This window comes from Mustelus asterias, chromosome 12 (assembly GCF_964213995.1).
Source record: "Mustelus asterias chromosome 12, sMusAst1.hap1.1, whole genome shotgun sequence".
Classification (NCBI taxonomy): domain Eukaryota; kingdom Metazoa; phylum Chordata; class Chondrichthyes; order Carcharhiniformes; family Triakidae; genus Mustelus; species Mustelus asterias.
In genome coordinates, this window is record NC_135812.1 from 110519031 (window position 1) to 110538102 (window position 19072).

Genomic DNA, 19072 nt, shown 5'->3' on the forward strand with positions numbered 1-19072 from the left:
ACTCCATCTGCCACTCGTCAGCCCACTGGTCCAAATGATCAAGATCCCATTGCAAGCCGAGATAACCTTCTTTACTGTCCACCATGCCACCAATTTTGGTGTCATCTGCAAACTTACTAACCATGCCTCCTATATTCTCATCAAAATCATTAATATAAATGACAAATAACAGTAGACCCAGTACTGATCCCTAAGGCACACCGCTGGTCACTGGCCTCCAGTTTGAAAAACAACTCTCTACAACCACCCTCTGGCTTCTAAAATTTATGGGGGGATGTGAGGAAAATCTTTTTACCCAGAGGGTGATGACGATCTGGAATGCGCTGCCTGGGAGGGTGGTGGAGGCGGGATGCCTCACACCCTTTAAAAAGTACCTGGATGAACACTTGGCACATCATAACATTCAGGGCTATGGGCCAAGTGCTGGTAGATGGGATTAGGTGGGAGTTCAGGTGCTTGTAATGCGTCGGTGTTTACTGGATGGGCTGAAGGGCCTCTTGTGCGCTGCATGATTCGATAATTCTATAATTCGATGAAAAGGGGACCAGCCGTAGTTTTAGCAAAAACAGGTCCAATTTCTTACACGGTTTAGAACGAAGATGAACTGTTTTGGCGACAGTGTGCTTGTTGTCATCTTGAAATAATTCTCAGAATCATCTCCAGAAATACCAACTTCTTTAGTCCCTGGGGTTATGACAATTACTCCAGAAGATTTAGTTGAATCTGTGTTGCCCAATGATTGTGTGTCTGTTAATACGAGTGAGAATGATGTGGAACAAGAGAAGTGTCGACTGAAATTCCAATCACACCTCCAGGGTCAGGGGCAACAAATTCCAGAACATCGTGCACAACCAAAGAGAATTAGACATCTTCCTGATTGACTTTCTTACTGACTGCATCCAATCGAGAGTATTTATTCATCCAATGTATAACATTGTAGTAGTATGTTGTCATAACCACAAAAGGAAAGGGGAAGGATATTATATACTGGAAGGGTGTGCTGGCCTTGGAAAGGGTCCAGAGGAGAATGATCCCAGGAATGAAAAGCTTGACGTATGAGGAGCGTTTGAGGAGTCTGGGTCTGTACTCGATGGAGTTTAGAAGAATGAGGGGGATCTTGTTGAAACTTACAGGATTCTTAAAGGCCTGGATAGAGTGGACATGGGGAAGGTGATTCCATTAGTCGCGGAGACTAGGATCCAAGGGCACAGCCTCAGAGTAATGGTTTGTTGCCTAGCGGATGGCAGGGTCCGTGACGTCTCGGACCGTGTTTTCCGGATTCTTAAGGGGGAGGGGAAACAGTCACAAGCCGTGGTACACATTGGTACCAACGACATAGGTAAGAGAAGGGACGGGGATTTAAAACAGGAATTTAGGGAGCTGGGCTGGAAGCTGAGAGCAAAGACAAAACATGTGGTCATCTCTGGTACGCTACCGGTGCCACGTGATAGCGAGTTGAGGAACAGGGAGAGAGTGCACTTAAACATGTGGTTGCAGGGATGGTGCAGGAGGGAGGGTTTCAGATACGTGGATAATTGGAACACGTTCTGGGGAAGGTGGGACCTCTACAAACAGGACGGGGTGCACCTGAACCAGAGGGGCACCAATATCCTGGGAGGGAAATTTGCTACGGCTCTTCAGGGGGATTTAAACTAATTTGTCAGGGGAGTGGGAAAAGGAGTTGTAGTCCGGAAGTCAGTGTTGAGGGTGGTGAGATATTGGGGAAGGTATCAAGGTCAAGGGTGGGTACCGGTAGACAGGAAGATGGGTTGAAGTGTGTCTACTTCAATGCAAGGAGCATCCGGAACAAGGTGGATGAACTTGGGGCGTGGATTGCTACTTGGGACTACGATGTTGTGGCCATTACGGAGACGTGGGTAGAACAAGGACAGGAATGGTTGTTGGACGTTCCGGGGTATAGATGTTTCAGTAAGTGTAGGGAAGCTGGTAAAAGAGGTGGAGGAGTAGCATTGTTAATCAAGGATAGTTTAACGGCTGCGGAAAAGCACTTTGAGGGGGATATGCACACTGAGGTAATATGGGCTGCAGTTAGAAACAGGAAAGGAGCGGTCACGTTGCTAGGAGTTTACTATAGGCCCCCAAATAGTAATAGAGATGTGGAGGAAGAAATTGCAAAGCAGATTATGGATACGTGTGGGGGTCACAGGGTAGTTGTCATGGGGGACTTTAACTTTCCAAATATTGATTGGAAACTTTGTAGGTCAAATAGTTTGGATGGGGCACTTTTTGTGCAGTGTGTGCAGGAGGGTTTCCTGACACAATATGTGGATAGGCCGACAAGGGGTGAGGCCACATTGGATTTGGTACTGGGAAATGAACCGGGCCAAGTGTTAGATTTGGTTGTGGGAGAGAACTTTGGAGATAGTGACCACAATTCGGTGTCTTTTGTTATTGCAATGGAGAGGGATAGGGCCGGACGGCAGGGCAAGGCTTACAATTGGGGGAGAGGTAATTATGATGCGATTAGGCAAGAATTAGGGGGCATAAGATGGGAACAGAAACTGTCAGGGAAAGGCACTGATGAAAAGTGGAACTTTTTCAAGGAACAAATACTGGGTGTCCTTGATAGGTATGTCCCTGTCAGGCAGGGAGGAAATGGCCGAGTGAGGGAACCGTGGTTCACAAAAGAGGTGGAATGTCTTGTGAAAAAGAAGAGGGAAGCTTATGTAGGGATGAGGAAACAAGGTTCAGATGGCTCGATTGAGGGTTACAAGTTAGCAAGGAATGAGCTGAAAAAGGGGCTGAGGAGAGCTAGGAGGGGACATGAGAAGTCCTTGGCGGGTCGGATCAAGGAAAACCCCAAGGCTTTTTACTCTTATGTGAGGAATAAAAGAATGACCAGGGTGAGGTTAGGGCCGGTCAAGGACAGTGGTGGGAACTTGTGTATGGAATCAGTAGAGATAGGCGAGGTGATGAATCAATACTTTTCTTCAGTGTTCACCAAGGAGAGGGGCCATGTTTTTGAGGAAGAGAAGGTGTTACAGGCTAATAGGCTGGAGGAAATAGATGTTCGGAGGGAGGATGTATTGGCAGTTTTGAATAAACTGAAGGTCGATAAGTCCCCTGGGCCTGATGAAATGTATCCTAGGATTCTTTGGGAGGCGAGGGATGAGATTGCAGAGCCTTTGGCTTTGATCTTTGGGTCCTCGCTGTCCACGGGGATGGTGCCAGAGGACTGGAGAGTGGCAAATGTTGTTCCTCTGTTTAAGAAAGGGAATAGAAATGACCCTGGTAATTATAGACCGGTTAGTCTGACTTCGGTGGTTGGTAAATTGATGGAAAAGGTCCTTAGGGATGGGATTTACGACCATTTAGAAAGATGCGGATTAATCCGGGATAGTCAGCACAGATTTGTGAAGGGCAAATCGTGCCTCACAAATTTGATAGAATCTTTTGAGGAGGTAACTAAGTGTGTTGATGAAGGTAGGGCGGTTGATGTCATATACATGGATTTTAGTAAGGCGTTTGATAAGGTCCCCCATGGTCGGCTTATGATGAAAGTAAGGAGGTGTGGGATAGAGGGAAAGTTGGCCGATTGGATAGGTAACTGGCTGTCTGATCGAAGACAGAGGGTGGTGGTGGATGGAAAATTTTCGCACTGGAGGCAGGTTGCTAGCGGTGTGCCGCAGGGATCAGTGCTTGGTCCTCTGCTCTTTGTGATTTTTATTAATGACTTAGAGGAGGGGGCTGAAGGGTGGATCAGTAAATTTGCTGATGACACCAAGATTGGTGGAGTAGTGGATGAGGTGGAGGGCTGTTGTAGGCTGCAAAGAGACATAGATAGGATGCAAAGCTGGGCTGAAAAATGGCAAATGGAGTTTAACCCTGATAAATGTGAGGTGATTCATTTTGGTAGGACTAACTTAAATGTGGATTACAGGGTCAAAGGTAGGGTTCTGAAGACTGTGGAGGAACAGAGAGATCTTGGGGTCCATATCCACAGATCTCTAAAGGTTGCCACTCAAGTGGATAGAGCTGTGAAGAAGGCATATAGTGTGTTAGCTTTTATTAACAGGGGGTTGGAGTTTAAGAGCCGTGGGGTTATGCTGCAACTGTACAGGACCTTGGTGAGACCGCATTTGGAATATTGCGTGCAGTTCTGGTCACCTCACTATAAGAAGGATGTGGAAGCGCTGGAAAGAGTGCAGAGGAGATTTACCAGGATGCTGCCTGGTTTGGAGTGTCGGTCTTATGAGGAAAGGTTGAGGGAGCTGGGGCTGTTCTCTCTGGAGCGGAGGAGATTGAGGGGAGACTTAATAGAGGTTTATAAAATGATGAAGGGGATAGATCGAGTGAACGTTCAAAGACTATTTCCTCGGGTGGATGGAGCTATTACAAGGGGGCATAACTATAGGGTTCATGGTGGGAGATATAGGAAGGATATCAGAGGTAGGTTCTTCACGCAGAGAGTGGTTGGGGTGTGGAATGGACTGCCTGCAGTGATAGTGGAGTCAGACACTTTAGGAACATTTAAGCGGTTATTGGATAGGCACATTGAGCACATCAGGATGGTAGGGAGTGGGATAGCTTGATCTTGGTTTCAGATGAAGGTTGGCACAACATCGTGGGCCGAAGGGCCTGTTCTGTGCTGTAATGTTCTATGTTCTATGTTCTATGTAAAGTGGCGACCCTTTAGAACCGAGATGAGGAGGAATTTCTTCAGCCAGAGGGTGGTGAATCTGTGGAATTCATTGCCACAGAAGGCTGTGGAGGCCAGGTCATTGAGTGTTTTTAAGACAGAGATACATAGGTTCTTGATTGGTAAAGGGATCAGGGGTTATGGGGAAAAGGCAGGAGAATGGGGTTGAGAAAGTTATCAGGCATGATTAAATGGTGGCGCAGATTCGATGGGCCGAATGGCCTAATTTTGCTCCTATATCTTAGAGTCTTATGATATTTAACTGGTTACATGATTGGTTTAAAAGCTGATCACATAATTTGATGGTGATGTCATTATGGTGTTTCATAGGCTGCTGTTCAGTTTCAGTTTTGGTTCTGTTTGGGTGGCACGGTGGCACAGAGTGGGTGGCACAGAGCGGGCAGCACGGTGGCACAGAGCGGATGGCACGGTGGCATACAGCGGGCAGCACAGTGGCACAGTGGTTAGCACTGCTGTCTCATAGCGCCAGGGCTCTGGAGCAGTACGATGGCACAGTGGTTAGCACTGCTGCCTCACAGTGCCAGGGACCCGGGCAGCACGGTGGCACAGTGGTTAGCACTGCTGCCTCACAGCGCCAGGGACCCAGATTCGATTCCCAGCTTGGGTCACTGTCTGTGTGGAGTTTTCACATTCTCCCCGTGTCTGCATGGGTTTCCTCCGGGTGCTCCGGTTTCCTCCTACAGTCAAAAAATGTGCAGGTTAGATGGATTGGCTCTTGGTGTCAGGGGAAACTAGCTGGGGTAGATGCATGGGGTTGTGGGGATAGGACCTGGGTGGGATTGTGGGTGGGACTGCGTCCAGTTCTGGTCGACACACTACCAGAAGGACGAGGAGGCGTTAGAGAGAGTGCAGAGAAGGTTTACCAGGATGTTGCCTGGTATGGAGGGTCTTAGCTATGAGGAGAGATTGGGTAAACTGGGGTTGTTCTCCCTGGAAAGACGGAGAATGAGGGGAGATCTAATAGAGGTGTACAAGATTATGAAGGGGATAGATAGGGTGAACGGTGGGAAGCTTTTTCCCAGATCAGAAGTGACGTTCACGAGGGGTCACGGGCTCAAGGTGAGAGGGGCGAAGTATAACTCAGATATTAGAGGGATGTTTTTTACACAGAGGGTGGTGGGGGCCTGGAATGCGCTGCCAAGTAGGGTGGTGGAGGCAGACACGCTGACATCGTTTAAGACTTACCTGGATAGTCACATGAGCAGCCTGGGAATGGAGGGATACAAACGATTGGTCTAGTTGGAGCAAGGAGCGGCACAGGCTTGGAGGGCCGAAGGGCCTGTTTCCTGTGCTGTACTGTTCTTTGTTCTTTCTTTGTTCTTTGGTGCAGACTTGATGGGCCAAATTTGCTGATGACACCAAAGTCGGTGGTGTGGTAGACAGTGAGGAAGGGTGTCGTAGTTTGCAGGAAGACTTAGACAGGTTGCAAAGTTGGGCCGAGAGGTGGCGGATGGAGTTTAATGCGGAGAAGTGTGAGGTAATTCACTTTGGTAGGAATAACAGATGTGTTGAGTATAGGGCTAACGGGAGGACTTTGAATAGTGTGGAGGAGCAGAGGGATCTAGGTGTATGTGTGCATAGATCCCTGAAAGTTGGGAATCAAGTAGATAAGGTTGTTAAGAAGGCATATGGTGTCTTGGCGTTTATTGGTAGGGGGATTGAATTTAGGAGTCGTAGCGTTATGTTGCAACTGTACACAACTCTGGTGCGGCCGCACTTGGAGTACTGTGTGCAGTTCTGGTCCCCACATTACAGGAAGGATGTGGAGGCTTTGGAGAGGGTGCAGAGGAGGTTTACCAGGATGTTGCCTGGTATGGAGGGGAGATCCTATGAGGAGAGGCTGAGGGATTTGGGATTGTTTTCGCTGGAAAGGCGGCGGCTAAGAGGGGATCTTATTGAAACATATAAGATGATTAGAGGTTTAGATAGGGTGGATAGTGATAGCCTTTTTCCTCTGATGGAGAAATCCAGCACGAGGGGGCATGGCTTTAAATTGAGGGGGGGTAGTTATAGAACCGATGTCAGGGGTAGGTTCTTTACCCAGAGGGTGGTGAGGGATTGGAATGCCCTGCCAGCATCAGTAGTAAATGCGCCTAGTTTGGGGGCGTTTAAGAGATCCGTAGATAGGTTCATGGATGAAAAGAAATTGGTTTAGGTTGGAGGGTCACAGTTTTTTTTTAACTGGTCGGTGCAACATCGTGGGCCGAAGGGCCTGTTCTGCGCTGTAATGTTCTATGTTCTATGTTCTGTACTGTAGGATTCTATGATTCTGTGCAGAGAACATCTCTTTCAATAAATCTGTTGCGCGTTACTCTGAATCTCTGTGTGCAAACCACATCCTTTCTTTTTGTAAAACCCACAACCCCGAACACAGTCAAGACACCACAGCAACTGAGCATAGAATCATAGAAACCTACAGTGCAGAAAGGCCATTTGGCCCATCGAGTCTGCACCGACCACAATCCCACCCAGGCCCTACCCCATATCCCTACACATTTACCCGCTAATCCCTCTAACCTACACATCTCAGGACACTAAGGGGCAATTTAGCATGGCCAATCAACCTAACCCGCACATCTTTGGACTGTGGGAGGAAACCAGAGCACCCGGAGGAAACCCACGCAGACACGGGGAGAACATGCAAACTCCACACAGACAGTGACCCAAGCCGGGAATCGAACCCAGGTCCCTGGAGCTGTGAGGCAGCAGTGCTAACCATTGTGCTACCGTGCCGCCCACAGAGTCACACAGACTCGAAACATTAACTTAGTTTCTCTCTTCACAGATGCTTTGCAGATTTTTCTTCTTATTTTCACTTTGTCAACATCTTTCATTAATATTGTCCTGGTATCTGAGTGACCTGCTGGATCATTTAAAGGGGTAATTAAAGTAGACATGCAATCACTCATTGGAGACAGAAATGTACGATCCTTACTCAAAGAAACTTAGTGAATAAGATGGATTTTTCTGACAATACAACGATTTTCTGGTTACAATTTCTGATACCAGTTTTGACCTCCCGATAAAAATCAGCGGATGTTGGGAGGCAATGGGACAACGCTGGGTTGGTACCGGGAAGCGATTAGAAAGGAGGGAGTTGGAGAGGTCACTGGGGAAAGAGGGTGGGGCTGTGAGGGGGTGGGGGGGTAGGGGGAGATCTTGGCGAATGTTCGTTACCAGCTTTCACCTGCCTTGGATCTTGGTGGCAGACAGCCCCCGATGATCGACTCTGATTGGTGGATTCCAGGTGGGGAGGCTGGACGTTCGGCCATTTGATGAATGTAGCAAGTGTTTCCTGTGTTTATAAATAGAAAAGGCAGCAAGTCACAGGAATTGCTTTGTGATTGGACAGTGCTATCCCAGTCTACACGCTAACTTTCGGTATTCCTTGGGCACGGTAACACAAGTCTCTGTAAAAATCAATAACCTCACATTTCTCCATGTGTCGGACAGCTTGTTTCTCACTCACCAAAACCTGTTGTTCAGACACCTGTTGTTCAGACACCTGTTGTTCAGACACAGGTCAGAGTGTTTCTGATGTTAGCCCAGACCCTGAAGTTTTACATTTGATTTTGGTCTCGTGAATACAAGGGGGCGATTCTCCCAAAACAATTCAAAGTGTTGAATTCTTATGAAAGCTGGAGTAAATCTACTGTTTTCCCAGCGAGAGTTTCAGAATGAATCTCCCACACTCTGTGCAGAGTGCACTCACGGGAATCAGTCCAGTAACCAGTTCCCGCTGGAGAGGCCTGCAGCATCGCGCTGAGTGTGCAACTGCGCACGCACCAATCTGTCAGCACCGAGATCGACGCACGCGCAGTGGCCCCTGCACGACCCCAACATCACCGGCCCTCTCACCCCCACCCCATGGCCCGATCACTGATCTCTCGGACATGTCTGGGCCAGCTACGACACCCCCCCACCCCCCAAACACATCTTGATCTCACCCCCCACCCCGATCCCCCTTCCCCTCACTGGCAGTCCCAAACTCTCCCACCCGTAGTGCCAACCCCCTCCCTGCAACCCCGAGCCCCCCCCCCCAAGCAGGCTGCACCACCCCCTCCCCGATAGCCCAATCGCTGACAACCCTGCCTCTGTCACTTTGCCCAAATGCAGAGTGGCAGTGGGACAATCCCACCCCCACCGATTGCCCTGCCGTGGCCCCACCCCCATCAGGCCCAGCCCCCATTAGGTCATGCCCCCATGGCACTGCCCCATGCCCTGTGGGCAGTGCCAAGATGTCCCCGGGCATTGGCACTTTACCCCTTGGGCAGAACCAGGGGCCCAGGCTGGCACTGCCAAGCTGGCAGTGCCCAGGGGAAACCCCGGTGCCCAACCCTCTGGGGGGGCCTCGATTGTCCCTTCATTCTAATGGGGTCTGGCTGTCAGCTCCCCATTAGTGGGGAGTTGTAGTAAACCCCACTGGAATGAAACACTCCTGGCGGGGAGCGGGGGGGAAGGGGGGTGGTGGGGTCCTGGTCTCACTAATGAGAGTTCAATCATATTCAAATCAGGGTCTGAATAAAGCTAATGCAGCTCTGCGTGGAATTCTGGTACGGAGCTGACGGCACTGGAAGTCCAGCGTTGGGAGACACACCCAGATCCGGATGCCCAGCGTGAATCGCCCGGCACTTGAGTCTCCCGGCCCGCTGTGCTAAAAAACCAGTGAGAATCACCCCAAAATGTTTCACTCCTGGTATGATTCCAGCAACCCACTAGGAAGCTTTTATCAAACAAAATTTATTTAAGAACACAGTAAAAATATAATAAAAAGAATTAACATTACTTTTACCAATTATAAGACTTAGACATGACACAATATCAACCTTAACAGCTAGCTACCTCTGTTGTTCCAAGTTAAACATCATCCCCTGTGAGCTTGCGCAGGACCAGTCAGCAGAGTGAGATTCAGCCAGAATGAGGGTATCGGGAATTCGGAGCTGAGTGGGAATTTGGTGCTGAGGGGAAAGAGGTGCTGATCTTCAGGAAGAGGGGAGAGGCAGACCTGCGAGGGAGACTCGAGGGCAAGTGAAAGGTAGAAGGAAATCAAACCGTGACATCACAGCCAGCAGGTAAGTGATTGGTTGATGACTGGTAAGTAGTTTTTCTTTTCTTTTTTCTCTTTTTTTCTCTTGGCATTAATGTTGTTGTTGTAAGTTAACTTCAGGGTTAAGTCATGGCAAGAGATCCCAGACCCATGTCATGCTCCTCTTGTGCAATGTGGAAATTCAGGGACCCTTCCGGTGCCCCTGTCTCCTTCACACGCAGGAAGTGTGTCCAACTGCAGTTCCTGTTAGACCGCTTGACGGCTCTGGAGCTGTGGATGGATTCACTTTGGAGCATCCACGATGCTGAGGAAGTCGGGGATAGCACGTTCAGTGAGTTGGTCACACCGTAGATAAAAATTACTGAGGGAGATAGGGAATGGGTGAGCACCAGACAGAGGAAGAGTAGGAAGGCAGTGCAGGGGGTCCCCTGCGGTCATCTCCCTCCAAAACAGATATTGGATATTGTTGGGAGAGATGGCTCACCAGAGGAAGGTGGCAGCAGCCAGGTTCATGGCACCGTGGCTGGTTCTGCTGCACAGGAGGGCAGGAAAACAAGTCGCAGAGCTATAGTGTTGGGGACTCAATCGTAAGGGGAATAGACAGGCGTTTCTGCAGATGCAAACGAGACTCCAGGACGGTACGTTGCCTCCCTGATGCAAGGGTCAAGGATGTTTCGGAGCGGCTGCAGGGCATTCTGGAGGGGGAGGGTGAACAGCCAGCTGTTGTGGTGCATATAGGCACCAACGAGATAGGTAAAAAACAGAATGAGGTCCTACAAGCTGAATTTAGGGAGTTAGGAGTTAAACTAAAAAGTAGGATCTCAAAGGTAGTAATCTCAGGATTGCTCCCATTGCCACGTGCTAGTCAGAGTAGGAATGTCAGGATAGCTAAGATGAATACGTGGCTTGAGAGAAGGTGCAAGAGGGAGGGATTTAAATTCCTGGGACATTGGAACCATAAGACCATAAGACAGAGGAGCAGAATTAGGCCACTCGGCCCATCGAGTCTGCTCCGCCATTCAATCATGGCTGATTATTTTTCTCATCCCCATTTTCCTGCCTTTTCCCCATAACTCTTGATCCCCTTATTAATCAAGAACCTATCTATCTCTGTCTTAAAGACACTCAATGACCTGGCCTCCACAGCCTTCTGCGGCAAAGAGTTCCACAGATTCACCACTCTCTGGCTGAAGAAATTCCTCCTCATCTCTGTTTTAAAGGATCGTCCCTTCAGCCTGAGGCTGTGCCCTCTGGTTCTAGTTTTTCCTACTGGTGGAAACATCGTCTCCACGTCCACTCTATCCAGGCCTCGCAGTATCCTGTAAGTTTCAATAAGATCCCCTCTCATCCTTCTAACTCCAACGAGTACAGACCCAGAGTCCTCAACCGTTCCTCATACGACAAGCTCTTCATTCCAGGGATCATTCTTGTGAACCTCTTCTGGACCCTTTCCAAGGCCAGCACATCCTTCCTTAGATACAGGGCCCAAAACTGCTCACAATACTCCAAATGGGGTCTGACCAGAGCCTTATACAGCCTCAGAAGTACATCCCTGCTCTTGTATTCTAGCCCTCTCGACATGAATGCTAACATTGCATTTGCCTTCCTAACTGCCGACTGAACCTGCACGTTAACCTGAAGAGAATCTTGAACAATGACTCCCAAGTCCCTTTGTGTTTCTGATTTCCTAAGCATTTTCCCATTTGGAAAATAGTCTATGCCTCCATTCCTCCTTCCAAAGTGCATAACCTCACACTTCTCCACATTGTATTCTTTGCCCACTTTCCTAACCTGTCCAAGTCCTTCTGCAGCCCCCCTGCTTCCTCAATACTACCTGTCCCTCTACATATCTTTGTATCATCTGCAAACTTAGCAACAGTGCCTTCAGTTCCTTCCTCCAAATTGTTAACGTATATTGTGAAAAGTTGTGGTCCCAGCACTGACCCCTGAGGCACATCACTAGTCACCAGCTGCCATCCTGAAAAAGACCCCTTTATCCCCACTCTCTGCCTGTTCTGGGGGAGGTGGGACCAGTACAAATTGGACAGTTGCACCTGGACAGGACTGGAACCAATGTCCTAGGGAGAGTGTTTGCTGGTGTTGTTGGGGAGGGTTTAAACTAACGTGGCAGGGGGATGGGAACCGATGCAGGAAGTCAGAGGGAAGTAAAGTGTGGACAGAAACAAAAGGCAGTAAGGGGAAAAGTGAAAGGCAGAGAAACCAAAAACAAAAATCAAAAAGTAGAGACTGTGGCGAACTCAGTGAATGGGTCCAGTAAGGCTAAGAGGAATAAAACACAGAGGGTATACAAAACATGACAGGACTGATGGTCTGAGAAAGCAGGGCAGACAGCAAGGGAAGTCCAGATTAAACTGCATTTATTTCAATGCAAGAGGCCTGACGGGCAAGGCAGATGAACTCAGGGCATGGATGGGTACGTGGGACTGGGATATTATAGCAATTACTGAAACATGGCTAAGGGAGGGACAGGACTGGCAGCTCAATGTTCCAGGGTACAGATGCTATAGGAAAGATAGAACAGGAGGTAAGAGAGGAGGGGGAGTTGTACTTTTGATTAGCGAAAACATCACGGCCGTACTGAGAGGGGATATATCCGAGGGTTCGGCCACTGAGTCTATATGGGTAGAACTGAGAAATACGCAGGGAGAGATCACTTTGATAGGGTTGTACTATAGGCCCCCAAATAGTTGGTGGGAAATTGAGAAGCAAATATGTAAGGAGGTTACAGAAAGCTACAAGAAAAATAGGGTGGTAATAGTAAGGGATTCTAACTTTCCCAACATTGACTGGGACAGCCATAGTATTAGAGGGTTGGATGGAGAGAAATTTGTTGAGTGTATTCAGGAGGAATTTCTCATTCAGTATGTGGATGGCCCGACTAGAGAGGGGACAAAACTTGACCTCCTCTTGGGAAATAAGGAAGGGCAGGTGACAGAAGTGTTAGTGAGGGATCACTTTGGGACCAGTGACCATAATTCTATTAGTTTTAAGGTAGGATGTGAAAGGGGTGGGGGAGTTGCACTACTGGTTAAGGAGGATATCACAGCTGTACTCCGGGAGGACACCTCGGAGGGTTCATACAGCGAGGCAATATGGGTAGAGCTCAGGAATAGGAAGGATGTAGTGACAATGTTGGGGGTTTACTATAGGCCGCCCAACAACCAGTGGGGGTGAAGGAACAGATATGTAGGCAGATTTTGGCAAGGTGTAAAAGTAACAAGGTTGTTGTGGTGGGAGATTTTAACTTCCCCTATATTGACTGGGACTTACTTAGTGCTAGGTGCGTGGATGGGGCAGAGCTTGTAAGGAGCATCCAGGAGGGCTTCTTGAAACAGTGTGTAGATAGTCCAACTAGGGAAGGGGCCATCCTGGACCTGGTATTGGGGAATGAGCCTGACCAGGTGGTCGCTGTTTCAGTCGGGGAGCAGTTCGGGAACAGTGACCACAATTCAGTAAGCTTTAAGGTACTGATGGATAAAGATAAGTGTAGTCCTCAAGTTAAGGTGCTAAATTGGGGGAAGGCTAAGTACAACAATATTAAGCAGGAACTGAAGACAGGCAGACGTTTGAGGGCAAATCAACATCTGGCATATGGAGGCATTCAAATGTAAGTTGGTAGGGATTCAGGACTGGCACATTCCTGTGAGGATGAAGGATAAGTATGGCACGTTTCGGGAACCTTGGATAATGAGAGATATTGTGAGCCGAGTCAAAGAGAAAAAGGAAGCATTTGTCAAAGCTAGGAGGCTGGGAACACACGAAGCAAGTGTGGAATACAAAAGTAGAAAGAAACTTAAGCAAGGAGTAAGAAGGACTAAAAGGGGTCACTAAAAGTAATTGGCCAGCAGAATTAAGGATAATCCAGGTAGTTACAGGTCAGTGAGCCTTATGTCAGTGGTAGGGAAATTATTGGAGAGGATTCTTCGAGACAGGATTTACTCCCACTTGGAAATAAGTGGACATATTAGCGAGAGGCAACACGGTTTTGTGAAGGGGAGGTCGTGCCTCACTAATTTGATCGAGTTTTTCGAGAATGTGACGAAGGTGATTGAGGGTAGGGCAGTGGATGTTGTCTACATGTATTTCAGTAAGGCCTTTGACAAGGTCCCTCATGGCAGACTGGTGCAGAAGGTGAAGTCGCATGGGATCAGAGGTGAGCTGGCAAGGTGGATGCAAAACTGGCTCGGTCAAAGAAGACAGAGGGTAGCAGTGGAAGGATGTGTTTCTGAATGGAAGGCTGTGACAAGTGGCGTTCCTCAAGGATCAGTGTTGCTGTTTGTAATATATATAAATGATTTGGAGGAAAATGTAACTGGTTTGATTAATAAGTTTGCAGACAACACAAGGGTTGGTGGAACTGCGGATAGCGATGAGGACCATCAGAGGATACAGATCGGTTGGAGACTTGGGCGGAGAGATGGCAGATGGTGTTTAATCCGGACAAATGTGAGGTAATGCATTTTGGAAGGTCTAATACAGATAAGAAATATACAGTAAATGGCAAAACCCTTAAGAGGCAGAGGGATCTGGGTGTACAGGTACACAGGTCACTGAAAGTGGCAATGCAGGTGGAGAAGGTAGTCAAGAAGGCATACGGCATGCTTGCCTTCATTGGCCGGTGTATTGAGTTTAAAAATTGGCAAGTCATGTTGCAGCTTTATAGAACCTTAGTTAGGCTGCACTTAGAATATGGTGTTCAATTCTGGTCACCACACTACCAGAAGGATGTGGAGGCTTTTACAGAAAAGATTTACCAGGATGTTGCCTGGTATGGAGGGCATTAGCTATGAGGAGAGATTGGAAAAACTTGGTTTGTTCTCACTGGAACCATGGAGGTTGAGGGGCGACCTGATAGAAGTCTTCAAGATTATGAGGGGCATGGACAGAGTGGATAGTCAGAAGCTTTTTCCCAGAGTGGAAGTGTCAATTACGAGGGGGCACAGGTTTAAGGTGTGAGGGGCAAGGTTTAAAGGAGATGTACGAAGCAAGTTTTTTTACCCAGAAGGTGGTGGGTGCCTGGAACCTGCTGCCGGGGGAGGTAGTGAAAGCAGATACGATAGTGACTTTTAAGGGGCATCTTGACAAATACATGAATAGGATGGGAACAGAGGGATATGGTCCCCGGAAGGGTAGGGGGTTTTAGTTCAGTCAGGCAGCATGGTCGGTACAGGCTTGGAGGGCTGAAGGGCCTGTTCCTGTGCTGTAATTTTCTTTGTTCTTTGTTCTTATTAGCCCAGGCAAGAATTCCATTGGCCTGGTGAATTCAGGGAGAGTCCCCAAATGGGAATTGTGCATTAAGCGGTTTGCCATGCTCCCAGTCAGTTCCACTGACACAATCATTTCCTTGGCTAGAAAGTGCAAGAAGTTGATCAGGACCAGTTTGCATTCATTTCAATCTTATTAGTGATATTAAAGTGAAGTGCAGTAGCCTCCCAGTAAGCTCCCACAAGGGTCCTTCGAGGGAGAATAGAAGAATCCCTACAGTACAAAAGGAGGCCATTCGGCCCATCGGCCCACCAAGCACAACCTCACCCATTCCTGCAACCCCACACATTTACCCTTTTAATCTCCCTGACACTAGGATTAATTTAGCACGGCCAATCAACCTAACCCGCAATTCTCTGGACTGTGGAAGGAAACCGGAGCATCTGGAAGAAACCCACGCAGACACGGGGAGAACATGCAGATTCCACACAGACAGTGACCCGAGGCTGGAATTGAAACTGGGACCCTGGCGTTGTGAGGCAGCAGTGCTAACCATTCTGCGACTGTGCCATCGTGCTGGGGATTGGGGGTGAAGGGGTTCAGGTTGCGGCTCCCTCCCCAGATGGGGGTCACCTGGCGAGTCTTCTCTCTGTAGCTTTGAAAATCATTGAACTTTCTTTCAACCATCTGGTCGAAGCTAAAAGTCTCTGATGCAAAGTTTTGAAGTGTTTTTTTGGGATCTTGATCAGTTAGGCCAGTGGGCTTTGCTAAAATGCCTAAAAGCTTTGATCGGCATTGTTTACATCCAATTTTGTGGTCCATTAACTTTTACAAGCCTCTCGATTGACAGTGTCAGGCTATTTCACAGGAGGGATTAGCTTTATTGTTTCATAGCAAGTCACGGTCCATTAACTCTGAAGTGCTTCCTCTTTTGTGCACATTTCTTTTATAATGGGATTTCCTCTGTTCTGAAGTGCTCCCTGGGAAGAGCAGATGCTCAGTTTTACCACAGTGGATATTAACGATCTAGATGACGGGACTGGGAGCATTCTGGCCAAGTTTGCCGATGATACAAAGATAGGTGGAGGGGCAGGTAGTATTGAGGAGGTGGGGAGGCTGCAGAAAGATTTAGGCAGTTTAGGAGAGTGGTCCAAGAAGTGGCTGATGAAATTCAACGTGGGCAAGTGCGAGGTCGTACACTTTGGAAAAAAGAATAGAGGCATGGACTATTTTCTAAACGGTGACAAAATTCATAATGCTAAAGTGCAAAGGGACTTGGGAGTCCTAGTCCAGGATTCTCTAAAGGTAAACTTGCAGGTTGAGTCCGTAATTAAGAAAGCAAATGTAATGTTGTCATTTATCTCAAGAGGCTTGGAATACAAAAGCAGGGATGTACTTCTGAGGCTTTATAAAGCACTGGTTAGGCCCCATTTGGAGTACTGTGAGCAATTTTGGGCCCCACACCTCAGGAAGGACATACTGGCACTGGAGCGGGTCCAGCGGAGATTCACACGGATGATCCCAGGAATGGTAGGCCTGACATACGATGAACGTCTGAGGATCGTGGGATTATATTCATTGGAGTTTAGGAGGTTGAGGGGAGATCTGATAGAAACTTACAAGATAATGAACGGCTTAGATAGGATGGACGTAGGGAAGTTGTTTCCATTAACAGGGGAGACTAGGACGCGGGGGCACAGCCTTAGAATAAAAGGGAGTCACTTTAGAACAGAGATGAGGAGAAATTTCTTCAGCCAGAGAGTGGTGGGTCTGTGGAATTCATTGCCACAGAGGGCTGTGGAGGCCGAGACGTTGAGCGTCTTCAAGACAGAAATTGATAAATTCTTGATTTCTCGAGGAATTAAGGGCTATGGGGAGAGAGCGGGTAAATGGAGTTGAAATCAACCATGATTGAATGGTGGAGTGGACTCGATGGGCCGAATGGCCTTACTTCCGCTCCTATGTCTTATGGTCTTATGGATCTTTTTCAACCCCCGATATCTGAAGAGAATGTCCTTATTGGAAGCTGGTTTAACCAATAGAGGCAGCTGACACAACTCAAACATTAAGGTCCTGGGGTTCCTCATGAAGACTTTCTGGCAGCCACTGTGAGTGCAGGAGGCTGAGGGGTGACCTTATAGAGGTCTATAAAATAATGAGGGCAAAGATAAGCTCGATAGTCAACATCTTTTCCCAAAGGTTGGGGAGTCTAAAACTAGAGGGCATAGGTTTAAGGTGAGAGGGGAGAGATACAAAAGTGTCCAGAGGGGCAATTTTTTCACACAGAGGGTGGTGAGTGTCTGGAACGAGCTGCCAGAGGTAGTAGTAGAGGCGGGTACAATTTTGTCTTTTAAAAAGCATTTAGATAGTTACATGGGTACGATGGGTATGGAGGGATATGGGCCAAATGCGGGCAATTGGGATTAGCTTAGGGGTTTAAAAAATAGGGCGGCATGGATAAGTTGGGACGAAGGGCCTGTTTCCATGCTGCAAACCTCTATGATTCTATGACTCTATCATAAACTCCTGGCTCCCTACAGTGCAGAAGAGGCCATTCAGCCCATCGAGTCTTTATAGATTGTAAATAGCAGAGGCCCCAGCGCCAATCCTTGCAGACTGTAGGGGAATCAAAGAACTCATGAACGTTAAATGAAGTAGAGTTGTAAACAACAGGTCATTTCAGGTGGAAGCAAGACTGAGCAACAACAGATATCTCCAATGCAAGCAAGGTTAAATCTGCTTCTGCTGACAGGTTTTGGTGTTGGGTTTAGTCATTAATATTTGATAGGAAGGCTGGGTGTGTAAATGACACAAGTTAGTCCAGGTGTCCAAACATACCGAACAATCTTCCTTCAATGTCTGTATACATCCAGATTTATCATTCTGAACACAACAGCCAGAGTTCCTCTCCACGTCTCTTTCCATCTCAATGAGTTTGGAGATGAATTGATCCCTCCGTAAGCAAGGAGAAAACTTTGCTCCAAGGTGAATGAGAGAAATCTGCAAAGAGTCAAGAGTTTAGAATCAAACTGTGGCTGTTAATAAATTACATCTGTTGAAACTTTACACGTCTTTATCCACTCACCGTACTCGGGCCTATCCAGAAGTTCTCCTGTTGGATGTGTTGTACACTTTCGTACATTCCTTTATTCCGCAACACCTGAATTAAATGGAATCAATTTGAAACTTCCGCTGTTATTAATCTCTATTTAATTCAAACTTATCTTTACTAAAGCCCCAAACTTCTGGGGACCAATTGGTTTTGAGCAACAGCATAAAGTAGCCAATTCTAATTTAACAGCCTATCACCAATAACTGGAATACTTTGCCACACACATCTTTCTTCAGATAAAGAACTTAGAATGAAAGAGTCATAAAGTGGCTCACATTACTATTTCTCCCAACTCAAATTAAATAGGACATTTTTAAAACCAGCAATTTGAGGTGAAAAGGGGCATAAACAATATTGAAAAAGCAGTGTGCAAGTTCCATTGCTTCATTTGTGAGCGGCAGTCTGGGTCCCAGCTGAGAATAGCTACCTGTGAAAAAGGTGAGGTCCATCCCTGATCTCAAAACAGCCCCAGCCCCCAGAGCAACAACCTCTTCCTTTCGCAAGAAATTCTTAGTCAAGAATGTTGCCACTCAAGTGGATAGAGCTGTGAAGAAGGCCTATAGTGTGTTAGCTTTTATTAACAGGGGGTTGGAGTTTAAGAGCCGTGGGGTTATGCTGCAACTGTACAGGACCTTGGTGAGACCACATTTGGAATATTGTGTGCAGTTCTGGTCACCTCACTATAAAAAGGATGTGGAAGCGCTGGAAAGAGTGCAGAGGAGATTTACCAGGATGCTGCCTGGTTTGGAGGGTAGGTCTTATGAGGAAAGGTTGAGGGAGCTAGGGCTGTTCTCTCTGGAGCGGAGGAGGTTGAGGGGAGACTTGATAGAGGTTTATAAAATGATGAAGGGGATAGATAGAGTGAACGTTCAAAGACTATTTCCTCGGGTGGATGGAGCTATTACAAGGAGGCATAACTATAGGGTTCGTGGTGGGAGATATAGGAAGGATATCAGAGGTAGGTTCTTTATTCAGAGAGTGGTTGGGGTGTGGAATGGACTGCCTG

The 19072-nt window shown here is 47.6% G+C and overlaps 1 protein-coding gene across 1 annotated transcript in view; it reads right to left on the minus strand.

Moving 5' to 3' along the window:
- The window catches only part of LOC144502070 (inactive rhomboid protein 2-like), a 117249-nt gene that overhangs the window by 61693 nt on the left and 36484 nt on the right, over positions 1-19072 (minus strand). The window contains exons 8-10 of the mRNA XM_078226077.1: positions 18040-18114; positions 17793-17954; positions 7873-7976 (exon numbers count right to left, since the gene is read on the minus strand). Of these exons, the coding sequence (XP_078082203.1) occupies positions 7873-7976; positions 17793-17954; positions 18040-18114 (341 nt within the window). The remainder of the gene's footprint in view (positions 1-7872; positions 7977-17792; positions 17955-18039; positions 18115-19072) is intronic.